General features: G+C 41.5%; 1 protein-coding gene, 1 non-coding gene and 1 pseudogene across 3 annotated transcripts in view; 2 read left to right on the forward strand and 1 right to left on the reverse strand.

Moving 5' to 3' along the window:
* The window catches only part of MUC13 (mucin 13, cell surface associated), a 29,874-nt gene extending 29,246 nt beyond the window's left edge, over positions 1-628 (reverse strand). For both annotated transcript variants that reach the window (XM_053919400.2, XM_071220634.1), the window contains exon 1: positions 498-628. In XM_053919400.2, coding sequence (XP_053775375.2) covers positions 498-627 — 130 coding nt within the window. In that variant the 5' untranslated portion in view covers position 628. The remainder of the gene's footprint in view (positions 1-497) is intronic.
* Positions 626-15,166, forward strand: LOC112320491 (rho-related GTP-binding protein RhoN pseudogene; annotated as a pseudogene).
* Positions 15,167-16,442: 1,276 nt separating this feature from the next.
* On the forward strand, positions 16,443-16,549 carry LOC112320709 (U6 spliceosomal RNA). The gene has a single exon (XR_002976427.2). It is a non-coding gene; the product is annotated as a U6 spliceosomal RNA (small nuclear RNA).
* The last annotated feature ends 847 nt before the right edge of the window (positions 16,550-17,396 follow it).

Here is a 17,396-nt window from a genome sequence, read left to right on the forward strand (position 1 = left end):
TGGCTCTTTCCTTAGGTAAAGAGCTAGACCAGTGGGGCTGAAGAGTTGGTGCTTATTTGGGCCTCACCTTCACAGAGAAACTTAAGCTATTTCCAAAACCCTCCCAGGGAGAGAGCAACTAGAGGAGTAGCTTTTATAAAGACCAAGTTCATAAAAATATTTCACATCGAGCAAGTAGCTTGAGGTAGGATGGTACATGAAGAAAGGAGAACAGAATGGAACTGTGGGTAATTTTTTAGGGTCTCTGACGACACTACTAGCCTTTTTTACTCAGATTTTTAAATTCCAAGGGTTCATATCCCAGAAAACCTTGCATCTCTTTATACCCACTTCCTATTCCAGCAGAGCATATTTGCCTTCCACCCTCCAAACCTGACTCCTCAGTGAGGTGTTTTTGCGGGAGTCAGTCTTACTTGTGGTGTCAGGGTTTGGGTTGCTAGACTTTGGTGAAGTGACACTGCTGGAAGTCACTGAAGGGACAGACCCTGGGGAATTACTTTTTATGGATGCTGTGGTGCCAGCAGGCGTGGACGTCTCAGTGGCAGTAGCTGTAGAAGTTGCGGTGCTACGAGGCGTGGACGTCTCAGTGGTGGTGGTAGCTGTAGAAGTTGCGGTGCTAGAAAGCATGGACGTCTTGGTGGTGGTGGTATCTGTAGAAGTTGTGGTGCTGGTGGTAGCTGTAGAACTTATGCTAGTAGACGGGGTCCTCACGTTGCCTTTAGCTGAAGTAGCCGTGGACGTCACGTCGGTGTTAGCTGCCAGAACAAGCGCAGATGTGTTGTTGCTAGTAATTACAACGGAGATAGAACTTGTAGCAGCTGTGGCTAAAGAGGCAATAACTATGAGGAACAAAGATGCCAAGTTTCAGAAGACCGAACATTAAATACATAATGGCAATTGTTATTATTTAATACAAGAGTTGACCCTTGAAAAATGCAGGTCTGAACTGCGTGAGTTCATTTATACTCGGATTTTAAAAATGAAACCTGTGTTGTTCAAGGGTCAGCTGTAATTAGCACCCAATTAATTCTTTTCTGAAAAATAAATGCAATATGTCCTCAAATAATGTTGTTCTCATTCACCATCTTTTTTGCTATAACTTTGATGAGATGTTGTAGGAACTTAACTATTGTTTGTATCAATTAACCTATGGTATAACTAGTTTCATTATACATCACTTTGCTTTAAGTTGTGGAACCTATCTACAATGTTAGATGAGAACTTACTGTATAGTTGACCACATTAAAAACAAAAATACACGACTACTTCCAAAAATGCACACCAAAACCCCCACAATAAATCAAATTAAAAATTAACTAGACAAAACTGGGAAATGTTATTAAAACTATGACAGAGTTAATGAGTACCAAGAAGTAATATTTATGCCTGTAGTTGCAGAACTGTCAGTCTGGGTTTAATGTTTCTCAGAGTGGTCCTCCGTGAGGACAATTAAAAGTGTCACCAGGTGGCGCTGTTACAACCTGGAAGTGAACTCCTTTGTCTTTTTAACAATTTAAGGCAATTGCCAGAATTTTCCGTTCGTTACATGGCATTTTAGCTGTTGATAGATATGAGGGAGAGAAGGTAAAGGATGTGTTTAAAGAATGATGAAATTTTTAAAAAACCTCATTAAGTGTGTATTAAACTTCTTCCAAAAATATTTTTCTAGTAATATTTACCCATTAATAATTTTAGACACATGAACTTTTTAGGGTAGAATCAATAGAGATGGTCTTTGCCCCAAGGGCTGTGGTGATCATCAAAGTTGCCTTTTTTTTTTCTTTTAACTCTTAAGAGCCCCTGGATATGTGGGGTAGTAAATGCCTAGTGATTCAGTGATGAGTTTTTTAGAACCCTTATTGTCATTAAGAACTCAGACATTGACAGTCAGTTTAAAAAATTATTAAGAAAAGTGAGAAAGCAATTTCTAAACATTTGAATATGGAAGAGTGATGAGGAGGCTACCTGGTTCCCCCATGGGTCTGAGTCCCTGGCTCTCCACCTAAACAGGGCCTGGCTTAAACAGTCATTCCTAAGAGATAAGCAATTGCTCTTCCAGGGGCAAGAAAATAGTCCAGATTTCTGGTCAAGATGGCAGTGTACGTAAACACAGCTCACCTTCTCTCACAACTACATAAAATTACAACTAAACTATAGAACAACCATCATTCAGAACCATCAGAAATCAAGCCGAATGGAAATCCTAAAACTACAGAAATAAAGAACAAACTACACTGAGACTGGTAGGAGGGTCAGAGACATGTATGAACTGGTTCCACTGCCATAGATAAAAACGTGGCAGATAAAAGTTGGGAGGGATATCTCAGGACCAAGGGGTCTTAGCCCCACACCAGGCCCCCAGCCCAGGGTTTCAGTGCCAGGAAGATAAGTCTCCATAACTTCTGGCTGCAGAAACCAGCACGGATTGAGGCTGTGGAAGAGAGAAACTGCTGGAATCCCTGGCAGTTCCTTTCAAAGGGCCCACACATAGACTTGCTCAGACTCACTCGCTCTCAGGTCCAGCCTGGAGGCAGCAGCTTGAAAGGCACCAGAGACATATGGGGTGGGGGGGAACTGCTTTGTCTGGAACCAGAGCAAGAGATGGAGGGCACCTTTCTATCAGACAGAAGTACTGGCAGAAGCCATTATTCCTTTTCTGAGCCCTCCTCCCACAGAGCTACAGAGCTGGCACCATATCTGACACTTGTCAACCTGGCCCACACTGTTTGCCCCACCCTGGTGATTCCCTGAGACCCTGTCCCAACCAACATTCAGGCACACCCAACCTGTTTCCAGTGGCTTTTCCATATGAATGGCTTGTCTTGGCCTATGTTTCAGATTTTCTTAAATTATCTCAAACAAGCAGCATCTGGCTTCAGTGAGCCCTGCACCTCTTCCTAAGTGGCCCCAGGTCTGGCACTAGCAGCAGACAGCCTTGGTCACAGTTAGGCCTTGCCTGGGCACCTCCAAGCCCAGCAAAAGTAGCAGCCATCCTTGGGTCTCTTTGTAGCTTATGCTGTGCTATGTGACCCCAGATAAAACACAGGTGGTGGCTGACCTTGGATGTGCCAAGAGCAATGAAGGCTCAACTGCAACAGGAGGGTGTACACAGCCCACACAGTGGGCACACCTTGAGCACCCAGCTTGGGTAATAGAGGAGGCCGTGCCACTGGACCCTACAGTACACCTGCTACATTAGGCCACACTAGCAAGCCTGGGAGATGTAGCAGCTCTACCTAATACATAGAAACAAACACAGGGAGGCTGCCAAAACGAGAAGACAAAAAATACATGGCCCAAATGAAAGAACAGAACAAAACTCCAGGGAAAGATCTAAATGAAATGGAGACAAGCAATCTGCTAGATGTAGAGCTTAAAACACTATAAAAATTTAAAACAGTTATAAGGATGCTCAGTGAACTTTAACAGCATAAAAAAGGGCATGGAATCCATAAAAAAGAACCACTTATAAATGAAGGATACACTAATTAAAATAAAAAAACAATTTACAGGGAATCAACAATACAGTAGGTAAAACTGATAATAAATTCAGTGATTTGGAATATAAGGAAGCAAAAAATAACCAAACAGAATTTCAGCAAGAAAAATTAATCCAAAAAAATGAGGATAGTGTAAGGAGTGTCTGGGAAACTTCAAGCACACCAACGTTCACATCATAGGGGTACTAGAAAGGAGGAGAGAGAGCAGGAAATCAGAAACCTATTTAAAGAAAATAATGAGAGAAAACTTCCCTAACTTGGAGAGGAAATAGACATACAAGTCCAGGAAGCACAGAGTCCTAAACAAGATGAACTCAAAGAGGTCCACCCCAAGACACATCATAATTACAATGCCAAAGTTTAAAAACAAAGAGAGATTCTTAAAGGCAGCAAGGGAAAAGCAGTTAGTTACCTATAGGGAGCCCCTAGCTGACTGTCAGCTGACATCTCAAAAGAAACTTTGCAGGCTAGAAGGGATTGGCAAGAATATTCAAAGTGATGAAAAGCTTACCTACAACTAAGATTACTCTACCCAGCAAAGCTATCTTTTAGAATCAAAGGACAGATAAACAGCTTCCCATATAAGAAAAAGTTAAAGGAATTAATTACCACCAGACCAGTATTATATGAAATGTTAAAGGGTCTTCTTTAAAAATAAGAATATAAAATATATGAACAGTAAAATGACAACAAGTAGCCCTAAATGGTATAGCTAAGTGGACTAAGAATGGGCCTGCAAACCAAAGGGTCACTGGTTCAATTCCCAGTCAGGGCACATGCCTGGGTTGCAGGCCAGGTCCCCAGTAGTGGTCATGCGAGAGGCAACCACACATTGATGATTCTCTCCTTCTCTCTCTCCTTCCTTTCCCCTCTCTAAAAATAAGTAAATAAAATCTTTAAGAAAAATTAAAAATGTACGGTATAGGAAATAGAGTATCCAAAGAACACATATGCATGACCCATGAACATGAACAACGGTGTGGGGATTGCCTGAGTGAGCAGGGGGTGGGGGGGATGGGTGGAGGGGAGCAAAGGGGGAAAATTGGGATAACTGTAATAGCATAATACATAAAACATAATTAAAAATATTTTTAAAAAGAAAAGAGTCTACCAGCCAGTCATTTTGACTGCTGCTACTCCTATTCCTACTATTCTCATTTATCAAGGGCTTACCAATACTCAGAGGGATTAAGAGGTTTACCTGGGGGTAAACCTTTAATTCCCACATATAAGGGGGCACAAGACTCGGATGGCAGAAGCAGAGATTAAACCAGGTCCCTACATTGAATTAGGGCTCAAAGGACATTTGGAGGTCAAAGAGCAAGGCATGGAGCCCTTGGAACCTACCAAGTCATGCTTCCCTGGCCTCAGGAACTCTCAAGGACAAATCTCTGGTTTGCTGAACCCCAACTCTTAGTCCAGAGGCCCCCTTACTACTGCTCTATCTTCCTTCATCACAGACTGAAATGCCTTGTGTCTTTGAGCGAAGTTGGAGAGGAAATTTCATCCACAAAATAGCCCATCTGTTGGGCTGTGGGAATTGGTAGCTAAAGCCTGTTGATTCCAACTCAAAGACAACAAACCTGATTAAAAGAATTTAAAGTTTTTAAATATTCCTTACCTGAAATTACAAAAAGGAGGGCAAAAAGAGTGAGGCGAGCGAAGGCTAGCATTTTGGATCTTCTTGCTAGGTAATCCAAGGAGGAAATGGTTCCCCCACCCCAGCTATCTTCAGTTTTAACTCTCTTTCAGGTACAAAGTCCAGTCATTAACTGACGTCAAATCAGCCAAAGGCAATTACTCCTTAAGGTTGGTCATATACACTAGGTCTCAGTTGAGTTTTTCAGATAGAAGAGATAAACCTGGCCTTATGAGCTTTTTCTGACTCGTAGTCCAAAATAACTCAGGAGAGATCAAACATCCTTGAAGGTGGGGTGGTGGTGGCAGTTAATCTCTTTATAGCCCACTCGTCCCCAACCTACCCCCTGTTAGGACGTCACTGTTTACTTAATGCCAGTGCTACCATCTGTGCTTCAGTCACCCCTGTTCATCCAGGAAATCCATTTTTTCCCCCCCTCATAGTTCCAAGAATCCCTGAGGAGTGCTTCCATGTTTCCCCTGCTTGTTGCTTAGCTCTTGTCCCTCTCACTGTGGATCTCTGCTCTGGGCCTCTCTGACGGTCACGTCCAGCAGCTTAGTCTCCAAGCTTCCACGCTGTCCACAGATCACACTACCTGGCCACAGACTCCCAGCCTCCCCGCACCCCCCACACCCCATTAATGTCCTCAAACACAGTTAATAGCAAGCTTTTGTGGTATTTAACCTAACTTTACTGCAGGCTTGTGGGTGAGAGGTCCAGGAGGGGGAATACAGTGTAGAAAAGGGAAAAACTTAGAGCAGATGACTCCATCTCCTCATTCCTGCTTGTTCACTGCTCATGCAGCCGCCTCCTGGGTCCTCTACTTACCTGCTGCTCCTCAGCCCCTGACCTCTCACCCCATTTCAGGAACCAGCTGTATCCGTTGGATGAGGATCTTCTTAATCCAGTCCTCCCTCTTTAAAATCCAGACCCCCAAGTCCCCTTGGGTGTAGCCCCAGCCTGAGGAGCAAAGCCAATGAACACCTTGTGCATATTAGCCAGAGCTTTAACCCTGAGCTTAGTAAAAACAAAATTTTTCATCTTATTACATAGGAGGTTAGTTTCTTGTTGTCTCACTCTCCATTCAGCAGTGGGACTTGGGTTTGGCTTACAAGCGAAGAGGCCCGTTTACAACGTCTTTCCTGAGCACAGACAGCTCCCAGGCCATGTACTGTGCTGTTATTCTTAACTTGAATGATCCCTGGCATGAGCAGTTAAACCAAAACCTTTAAAAAAAATCTTTCTTTTAAAAGTCACTTTATTGAGGTAGATATAATTTGCATCAATAGACAAACCCATTTAAAGTGTAAAATTCCATGAGTTTTGATAGATGTATATACATGTGAATCCACCATCACAATCAAGACACAGAATATTTCTACCACACCCTGAAGTTTTCTCTCCCCTTCAAGTTTATTCCTCCTTTTACCCCCAAACCCAGGCAACCACTGATCTGTTTTTCGTCACTAGAGAGTAGTTAGCTTTTTCTAGAATTGTATAGAAATGGAGTCATACAGTGTGTCCTATATGCCTGGCATCTCCTTCTCAGCACCATCATTTCGAAATTCTTCCACATTACTGTATATATCAGCCCTTCCTTCCTTCCCTCCTGTATCCCTTCCCTTTCTTCTTTCTTTTACAATATTATTGACGTATAATTTGTGTATAATAAAATGCAAATACTATTTAAAGACTTGACATAGGCATACAGCCTTGCAAGTATCACTGTAATCAAAATATCAAACATTCTCATAATCCCCAAACGTTCTCTTGCATCCATCCTTCCCCACAGCCCCCGGTCTGAGGTAACCACTGACCTGGTTTCTGTCACTACAGGTTAGTGTGCATTTTCTAGAATTTTATATAAATGCAATCATACAGATGCACTGGGTTTGGGGGGGTTTGCTTTTTGATTTGGATTCTTTCACTTAGCATAATTACTTTAAGATTCATTCATGTTGTATGTATTAATAGCTTTTTTCTTGTTTCTGGGTAGCAATAATAGATATGCTGGATACCCCATGGTTCATCTATTCATCTGTTGATGGACATTGGAGTCGTTTCCGTTTTTTGACTATTACAAAAAAAGGTGCTATGACTAATTATGTACATGTCCTTGTGTGGATATGTGCTTTCATTTCTCTTGTGTAAATACTTAGGAGTGAAATGGCTTCATCATATTGTAGGAATATATTTAACTTCTAATAAATCATCAGACTGTTTTCCATAGTTGTACCATTTTATATTCCCATCAGTGACATAGGAGTTTCAGTTGCTACTCACCCTTGCCAACACTTTGTTATTATCAGTCTTTTAATATTAAGCATTCCAAAGGGTATGTAATGATAGTACGTACCAAAGGGTATGTATTATCGGTCTTTTAATGTTAAGCATTCCAAAGGGCATGTACATACTCTACATACTCTCACTTTGGTTATAATTTGTATCTCCGGATGACAAATGATACTGAGCATCTTTTTTTTTTTTTTTGCACTGGGATAACTTTTATTTTTTTATTTTTAATTTAATTTTTTATTTACCTTTTCCATTACCATTTAGTCTCCTTATACCTCCCTCCCCTGAGCATCTTTTCATGTGCTTATTAGCCACGCATATCCCCTCTTTTGTCAAATATATGTCAAATTATTTGCCCATTTTTTTAGTTGAGTTGTGCATTGTCTTATTTTTGAGTTGCAAGAGCTCTCTATACATGTATTGTAAAGATGGCCTCCCTTTGCCATTCTTACATGGCATTTCAACCTACTACATTCACTTTATAAAAGGCTAACCAGGAATCTAGGAAAATTTTTAAAGTGGCCTGAGGTCACAAAAGTAGCTGCAGAGTCTCAAATCCTGTCTCCTGAATCAGGAACAGCTCACTGCTCTATCTTTCTTGGGTTCAAGGTATCAAGAGAGTAGGACCCACAGAGCCAACATCTGCTAATGCCATTATATTACAACAGTGTCAACATTTACTCAGGTTTTCTGTATCATTTCTGTGCTGAGCATAAAATGCAGAGTGACCAGGAAGGGATGGAGGCCTGTTAAACACCTGCCTTCCTTACTCATCCGTGGCCTTACCTGGGAAAACATAGTCAATGAGAAAGTCAGGCAGCCCTCACAGTATGAACCAGCAATCATCCTTTTTTATGCCCCTCCTAACCAAACCACGTCAGGCTGCAACACCCCCGAATTATAGACACAAGATATACAGAGCTTCTCATTAAGGGAAGTGCTTCTTCCTTCCTGCCACTGTTTCCTTGCACGTGGAGGGGACTCAGTGAGTGCCATGCTCCTGGTCTCTGGGCATGCCTCATTCGCTCTGCCCTAAGTGAGATGAAGTGAGTTATTTCAGAAGAATAAATTGGGAATGCTCACCTCAGATCCTGCCTTTTGCCTTTGCAAGAGAACCTAAATATTCACAACTGTTGTACCTGGGAGGAAAATGTGTCAGCATTAGGAAGCCCTAAGCCACATTCTCCAAAATACATGATATTTTGTGTCCAGTTATCATATGTTTTATTTCTCAAATGATTCAAAACCTGGGTGAGGGCAAGGGATGGTATTTATTAGTACAACCCTGGCTATATTCTAGTTGTGTATCTAAAAGCCAAGAACACAGACTCCATCTTTCCATAGAAACAGTGTTATGTACTAGAAGGTGTTTGATTTGGTGGGAGGCAGTGTTGTGGTTGAGCTCTCTTGCTGAGTTTTTCTCTTATACACAAGTATATCAGAAGCTCAGAAGAGGTTTAAATGCTGATGTGTGGACTTCTAATTACTGGAGATGTGTTCCATTTAAAAAGATCAGGAATAGGTTTTTGGAGCCTTGGCTTGTAAAACTCCACAATTGCTTATCTACTCATTTCACTGAGTTTAGTCAGCTCTAAAAACACACAAACAAACAAACAAACAAAAGCCCACCATTTATTATCATCTATCTTCTGGAATTAACTGTCTCTTGGAGAAGTTATCTGGATGGGGCTTTCCCCAGGAAGTAGTTTGAATTCTTACCTACTTCCTCCTCCATTGGGGGAGTGGGATTAAGAGGAGGTTTGACTAAGGTCAGAAAGCTCTCTTTGAGCAGTTATGAATTGTAATTCAGGTTTCATCCTAGAGGAAGTGAGTGATTCTAGAGAGTATAACCACTCTCAGGGATGTTAGCGCTGGGCCTGGGTTGGTTCCTCTTTAAGAGGGAAATTGTTAACAACAGATGGAAGCAGGTCCGTCCGTGTTTGCAGTTTGCCATTGTTTTAGCTTTGCACCTGACAGCCTTTCCCGACTCAGTTATTCCTGAAGTGAGAAACGATGTGATGAGGGCAGTGGCTCTTGAACTGTGTTCCCCAGACGGACAGCACCAGCGTGACTTGGAACCTTTTTGGAGATGCACATTTCAAGCCCCAGACCAGACCTACTGAATCAGCTATCTGTGTTTTAACGAGACTCCCAGTAACTCTGATACCTGCTCGTGGCACAAAAGGTCTCAAGTGGTCCACAGACACAGCATGAGAGAACATCGATTCACTTAGAGGGGGAAAATAATTGCTTTTCAAATTTACTTTAATCATTCTGTTTATACCAGGAGGAAATCTCATTTACTGCTAGTGTATCATTAACTGCCTCTCCAATACTTGCATATTTCCCTTTATAAGGAAGAGAGAGCCAGTCTCAGGCACACAGCCTTTGGTAATCAAAGATATATACCTAGAATACAGTAACACTTTATTTTTATTGTGGTTATTTTATGGTGACTAATTTTGACAAAGAAAACTAGTGTTTTATTTGAGGTGATGATGTAAAGTTTATTTTATTTATTTACTTAATCATAAAATTTTAAAAATATATTTTATTGTTTATGCTATTACAGTGATCCCAATTTTTTCCCTTTTACCAGCTCCACCCAGTATACCCCATTGCCCCTAGCAATCCCTACTCTCCCCCTTAGTTCATGCCCATGGGTCATGCATATAAATTCTTTGGCTACTCCATTTCCTATACTGTTCTAAACACTCCCCTTTCTATTATGTGCCTACCAATTTGAACTTCTTAATCCCCTCACCTCTTCACCCATTCCCTCACACTCCTCTCCCATCTGGCAAACATCAAAATGCTCTCTGTATCCATGATTCTTTCTCTGTTTTTCTCATTTGCTTAGTTTGTTTTTTAGATTCAATTGTTGATAGAATGTATTTATTGCCATTATACTGTTCATAATTTTTTGATCTTCTTTTTCTTAAATAAGTCCCTTTAACATTTCATATAATAATGGTTTGGTGATGATGAACTCCTTTAGCTTTACCTTGTCTTGGAAGCTCTTTATCTGCCTTTGATTCTAAACAGTAGCTTTACTGGGTAGAGCAATCTTGGCTGTATGTTGCTTTTTGTGACTTTGAATATTTATTGCCAGTTCCTTCTTAACTGCAAAGTTTCCTTTGAGAAATCAGCTGACAGCCTTATGGGAACTCTCTTGTAGGTAATTAACTGCTTTTTGCTTGCTGCTTTTAAGATTCTATCTTTATATTTAACCTTTGGCTTTTTAATTATGATGTGTCTTGGAGTGGGCCTCTTGGCAACCATCTTGTTTAGGACACTATGCGCTTCCTGGACTTGCGTGTTTATTTCCTTCACCAAATTAGGGAAGTTTTCTTTCTTTATATTTTCAAATAGATTTCCAACTTCTTGCTCTTTCTCTTCTCCTTCTGGCACCCCTATGATGCAAATGTTGGAATGCTTGAAGTTATCCTTACACTGTCCTCATTTTTTTGGATTCTTTTTTCTTCTTGTTGTTCTGATTGGGTGTTTTTTGCTTCCTTATGTTCTAAATTATTTATTTTATTCTCAGCTTCATCTACTCTACTGTTGTTTCATTGTAAATTGTTCTTTATTTCAGTTTGTGTATCCTTCATTTCTGATTGGATCTTTTTTATGCTGTTGAGGTCCTCACTAATTTCCTTGAATATCCTTATAATCGGTGGTTTGAACTCTGTATCTGATAGATTGCTTGTGTCCATTTTGTTTAGTTCTTATTTCTGGAGTTTTGATCTGTTCTTTCATTTGGGACGTGTTTCTTTGTCTCCTCATTTTGGCAGCCTCCTTGTGTTTGTTTCTGTGTATTAGGTAGAACTGCTATGACTCCCTGTCTTGACAGCATGGCCTAATGTAGTACATGTCCTGTAGGGTCCAGTGGCACAACCTCCCCTATCACCCAAGATGGGTACTCAAAGTGGGTCCTCCACATGGGTTGAGTACACCCTCCTCTTCTTGTTGAGCCTTGGTTGCTGATGGCGGATCAATGGGAAGGATTTACTCAGTCTAATCACTCAGCTGCAAGGACTGGCTGTGGCCACTGACCACCCACCTCCATCCTCTGTGGAGAATCAGCTGTGCTGGAGCAGGGTGGTGGTGCTCTGATGTAGTCTGTAGCTGTCCACTGGGCCAAGGTCAGCCCCAACCTGTGTTCTTCCCAGGGCTATCTGCAGATAGCTGCTACTTGTGTTGGGGTAGGAGATTCCCAGGTGAAGCCAAGCTGTGAACCTAGACTGCCTGCTGCTAGTGCCAAGCCTGGAGCTATTTAGCAGGTGGTACAGGGGCTGGGGCCTCACTGAGGCTGGTTGTTGTTTGTTTGAGAAGATCTAGGAAATTGTGAAACATGAGCCAAGATGAGCCATTCATATGGAAAAGCCACTGTTAACAGCCTGGGTAGGCCCATAAGTTGGGTGGGTCCATAAGTTGGGTGTGGTGGAGTCTCTGGGAATCTCCAAGGCTGTTCAACCAGTGTTAGCCAGGTTGATGGAGTTTCAGATATGGCACCCACATGCTGGCTCTCTGGCTCTGTTGGGAGAGGGTTCAGAAGAGGGACAATGGCCTCTGCCCACCTTTCTGTCTGGGAGAAAGTTGTCTCCCAGCTCTCACCTTGATGCAAGCCACTTCAGTTTTTCCCTGTATGTCACTGCTGCCTTTCAAGCTACTACCACTGTGCTGGAGCTCAGAGGGGGTGAGTCTGAGTAAGTCTGTATGTGGGTTCTTTAAGAGGAACTGCTTGGGACTCCAGAACTCTCTTCCACTGACTCAATCCCTGCTGGTTTTTGCAGCCAGAAGTTATAGAGACTTATCTTACTGCCCCTGGAACCCTGGGCTGGGAGCCTGGTGTGGGGCTGGGACTCCTCGCTCTTGAGATAGCCCTCCCAAAGTTTTATCCACCACATGTGGATATATGACCAGCACTTTCCATGTCTCCACCCCTCCTACCAGTCTGGATGGATGTGGTTTCTTTAATTTCATACATGTCAGATTTCCATTCAACTCAATTTCTGATGGTTCTGAGTGATGGTTCTTCTATAGTTTAATCATAATTTTGATGTGGTTGTGTGAGGAGGCAAGCCATGTTTACCTACACCTCCATCTTGACCAGAAGTCTATGTTAATCATTGTAAAGTTTACCTTAAAAGTATATTCATTTAGGTCTTAAATAAGGTGATTTCATGAAAAATATTATAGAAGATAAGGTAAAGACAATAGGGCAGCCCCCCCTTATCCATAAGGCATATTCCAAGACCCCTAGGGGATGCCTGAAACCTCTAATAATACCAAGCCCTAATCAACTTTGACTCTGCCAGAATGTGGCAGCAGAGTCTTTGTAGAAGACACAGGCTCTCCAATCATTTCTACATTTTACAGTCCAAACTTATCTGAAATGTGTAACCATCCCTTACCCGTAGTAACTGGCGTGGTGTCACTAGTTTCAGGGCATCCCATGCTGAAGTCTTTATATAGGCTCACTGTTTTCTGGTGCAACACATTAGTATCAATTACAACATGATTTCTGTTCATGTCTTCCACCCACAGATGTAATGCTCTTTCTATCCTAACCAAGCACTTATCATGCACTGTGGCCATAACTTTTGCAGTTTGATGTGTGATAGCAAAACTAGCACATTTTATATTTCTTTCTCACAATTTTGTGGATAGAAGATTCTTTCTTACCATAGATCTTAGCTACCTTGGCTTATAATTTTTTTCCTTATTAAGTCAAGAACTTTCACCTCTCTACTTAAAGGAAGCACTTTATAACGTGTCATTGGCATATATGATTACCAGCATCACTACTCTTCCTCTTCAGGGCCATTATTAAGTAAAATAAGGGTTACGTGAACACAAACACTGAGATACATTGGCAATTGATCTGATAACTTAGTCATCTACTAAGTGACTTACACAGTGTGGATAAAAGTGGGTGGGATGGAGCAGAATCGTAAGATTTCATCAGTACCTAGAACAGTGCACAATGGACTTTGAAATACAAAAAAAAAAAAAAATCTAAGACTTCATTTATTTATTTCCCTTTTTTCTCTGAGAAGACTATTTCTTCCCACTCAGAAATACTTTAATCTCAGCCCTGTGTTCAAAAACTTGCAATAAAATTTTACTACTGCTAAGCCATCACACTGCTTTATAGTAGGTAGGGTAAGGATATTAGCTTCTATACCTGACAAAAATTCACAGAACCAATGATGGTTAGGTTCACTAGTTCACTGATAGTGAGTGAAGTTCACCATTCACACTACTGGTTCCACAACACATCATATATTCAAATATTTTCCACAAAATACTTACTCATGAATAATACAATGAATAACCATAAGCTTTAAATGCCTAATATTTTCACAAGCTTTGTAAATGAATCACACTATAGTTTTTTCTGCTCTACCTCCAGTTGTAACATGTCTTAGCAGATTCTTCTTCGGTTTATACTGAAATAACATGTCGCAGCTTCTTTGAAAATTATTTTTTAACTGCTTTACTGAGATTTAGTTCACTTATCATGCAATACACCCATTTAAAGTACGTTATTTCATTAAAAAATATCCTTTCTTATAGTTGTTCCACAGAGGCTATTTATTCATAGAAGCTAATTCTTCAGTCCCTTCAAACTTGTCACTGACTCCTTGAATAAACAACTGAGTAGTATTGGTAACGTCTGTCAGCTCATCAAGAACCAAAAAAAAACCACTCAAAATTATTTGCCTTGTTTATTTATTAATTGACTATTGATACTGTTCCCAATGTTCTCAACTCTCTGAGTAACTGTTCTTGCTGAACCAGTCTTAAACAAGTTTCTTTCCCCTGGGCACATTGCTTGGGCTGCTTGAATCAAACACAGTTTAATTAACTGATCCCTAAATGGCTTTCCTTGCTTGGCTAACAAATGAGCCATTTGGAAACTTGCTTTGATTGCAGCCTCATTTTTGTTATTTCATTTTAGGAAGAACTCTGTTGTGTGTGTGTTCACTTTTAGCTTCCTAGGAAAGCGATTTTCAATTGGTGTGCCACAAGAATTTTTAAGGGGCTAGGGGCAGGACAAAGGGGGCAGCGTGTGCCTGGTTGGGAGCTCCATGAGGCCCACAGCATAGCAGTCGGGGACAGGACAGTGCTGCTGCAGGTGTTCGCCAAGGATGCCTGTCCTGGATGCCACGGTGTTTGAGAACTACACCCACAAGCTTTTGGATAGACAAATGCTGTGTTGAGCTCAACAAATGGGACACTTCAGGTTCCTCTTAGTATGATAACATCCGGCCCTTGGCCTATCCAGATTCAGACGCTGTACTCATCTGCTTCGACATTAACCAGCCAGAAACTCTGGACAGTGTCCTCAAGAAGTGGCAAGAGGAGACTCAGGAGTTTTGCCCCCGTGCCAAGCTTGTGCTGGTTGGCTGCAAACTGGACATGTGGACAGAACTGGCCATGTTAAGGGAGCTGTCCAAGCAGCAGTTCATCCCTTTTACATATGACCAGGGCACTGTGCTGGCCAAGCAGGTGGGGGCTGTGTCCCATGTGGAGTGCTCTGAGTATAGCATCAGGGACATCTTCCACTGGCCACAGTGGCCTCCCTTGGCTGTGGCCATAGGTAGTTATGCTGTTCTGACACTGGAAACTGCAGCAATCTGCTCAGCTGGCAGGATGGGGGAGTGGGAACAAAAGCAGAGGTAAGATGCACAAGAATGAAGCCAAGAGTTGCAGCCTCATGTGAGGGATGGGGAAAGGCAGAGTGTCAGGAAGGGTGGTGTAGGGCACAATCATTCCCCTGCCTGTGCCCTGGGTCCCTGACCTCCTGACTCTGGCTGGGGCTTCAGGGTAGGCTGAGTGAGCAATTCTCCTGGGCAAGGGACCCAGAGGCAGAGGGTGCCACCATTCCTGCATCTTTATCCCTCACCTCTCCACAGGAAGTTGAGGGAGCTAGCAGGGCAGGCATCTGGGCCAGGAGCTGGGAAAAGGCAGGGCTGCTGGGCAAGCTGACATCAAGCAGTGACCTTGGTTGAGTCTCACTGACTCAACCATATGAAGGATACCTTTTCTTTCCATCCCCAGCCCCCATATCCTGGTCCTGGCTTCCTTTCCTGAGGAAAGTGTCCATTCCATGACCTTCTCTTTTCCTCTTCTCTCACTTCCACAGCAGTTTTCACTCATCCTAACCTCCAGGCAACATGCACTAAGTTAAAAAGCAGGGTAAGGAGCCCCTCTCCCCATATATCTACCACTCTTAGATCCTCACTCTATTCCCTCAACAGTCCCCAAATAAAGCCATGTCCATGGGGGGGGGGGAATTTTTAAAGTATATTATATTGATTATGCTATTACAGTTGTCCCAATTTTCCCCCCTTCCCCCCTCTGTCCAATACCCCTTCCCTCCAGTAATACACACCCCCTCTCCCCCCACCACGCACTTAGTTCATGTCCGTGGGTCGTGCATGGAAGTCCTTAGGCTTCTCCAATTCCTATACTATTCTTAACTTCCCCTATTTTGTGCCTACCATTTATGCTTCTTAATCCCTGCAGCATTTCCTCCATTCTCCCCCTTCCCCTTCCCAGCTGATAACCCTCCAAATGATCTCTGTATCTATGATTCTCTTCCTGTTCTGGTTGTTTGCCTAGTGGGTTTTTCTTTTCTTTTCTTTTTTTCTCAGATTCTGTTGTTGATAGTTGTGAATTTGTTGCCTTTTTAACGTTCATGGTTTTGATCTTTTTCTTAAATAAGTCCCTTTAACATTTCATGTAAGAATGGTTTGGTGGTGCTAAACTCTTAGCTTTACCTTGTCTGGGAAGGACTTTATCTGCCATTCAATTCTAAATGATAGCTTTGCTGGATAGAGTAATCTTGGTTGTAGGTCCTTGCTTTCCATCACTTTGAATACTTCTCACTTCTTGCCTGCAAAGTTTCTTTTGAGAAATCAGCTGACACTCTTATGGGAACTCCTTTGTGGGTAACTCTCTGCTTTTCTCTTGCTGCTTTTAAGATTCTCTCTTTAGTGCTCGCTTGGGCAGCACATATACTAAAATTGGAACAATACAGAGAAGATTAGCATGGCCCCTGCGTAAGGATGACACGCAAATTCATGAAGTGTTCCATATTTTTTGTGAGAACTTGTTAATTCTTAATTTCAAATTGTCTTTTTTTCATTGAAATTTTTGAGATAATTGTAGATTCATTTGTGGTTACAAGAAATATCAGGGATTTTAATTTGCATTTCTCTGATGATTGAGAAATGATGACAGAGAAATGATGATTTCCCTGAAGCTCTGATCGTTGAGCATCTTTTCAAATGTCTATTGGCAGTCTGTATGTCCTCTTTGGAGAAGAGTCTATTCAGGCCCTTTACCCAGATTTTAAATGATTTGTTTGTTTTTTTAGTGTTGACTTTTGTAAGTTCTCTATAAATTTTGGATATTAACCCCTTATCAGACGTATTGGCAGATGTGTTCTCCCATTCCATAAGTTGTCTTTTTATTTTGTTGATGGTTTCCCTTGCTGTGCAAAAGCTTTTCTGTTTGATGTAGTCCCATTTGTTTATTTTTTCTTTTGTTTCTCTTGTCTTAGGAGACATATCAGTAAAAATGCTGCTATGAGCAATGTCTGAGATTTTTCTGCCTATGTTTTCTTCTGTTCCTATGTAGGAATTTTTGGTTGTGGGTCTAATATTTAAGTCTTTAATCCATTTTGAATTTATTCTTGTTTGTGTTGTAAGAAGATGGTCTAGCTTCATCTTTCTGCATGTAACTAATTTTCCCAATACCATTTATTGAATAAACTGTTTTTAGTCCCTTGTAAAAAACAAAAGAAAAGATTCTCTCTTTATCTGTATCCTTTGACATTTCAATTATGATGTGTCTTGGTGTGTTCCTCTTTGGGTACAACTTGTTTGGGATTCTCTGTGCTTCCTGGACTTGTGTGTCTATTTCTTTCACTAAATTAGGGATGTTTT

This window comes from Desmodus rotundus, chromosome 2 (genome assembly GCF_022682495.2).
Source record: "Desmodus rotundus isolate HL8 chromosome 2, HLdesRot8A.1, whole genome shotgun sequence".
NCBI lineage: Eukaryota > Metazoa > Chordata > Mammalia > Chiroptera > Phyllostomidae > Desmodus > Desmodus rotundus.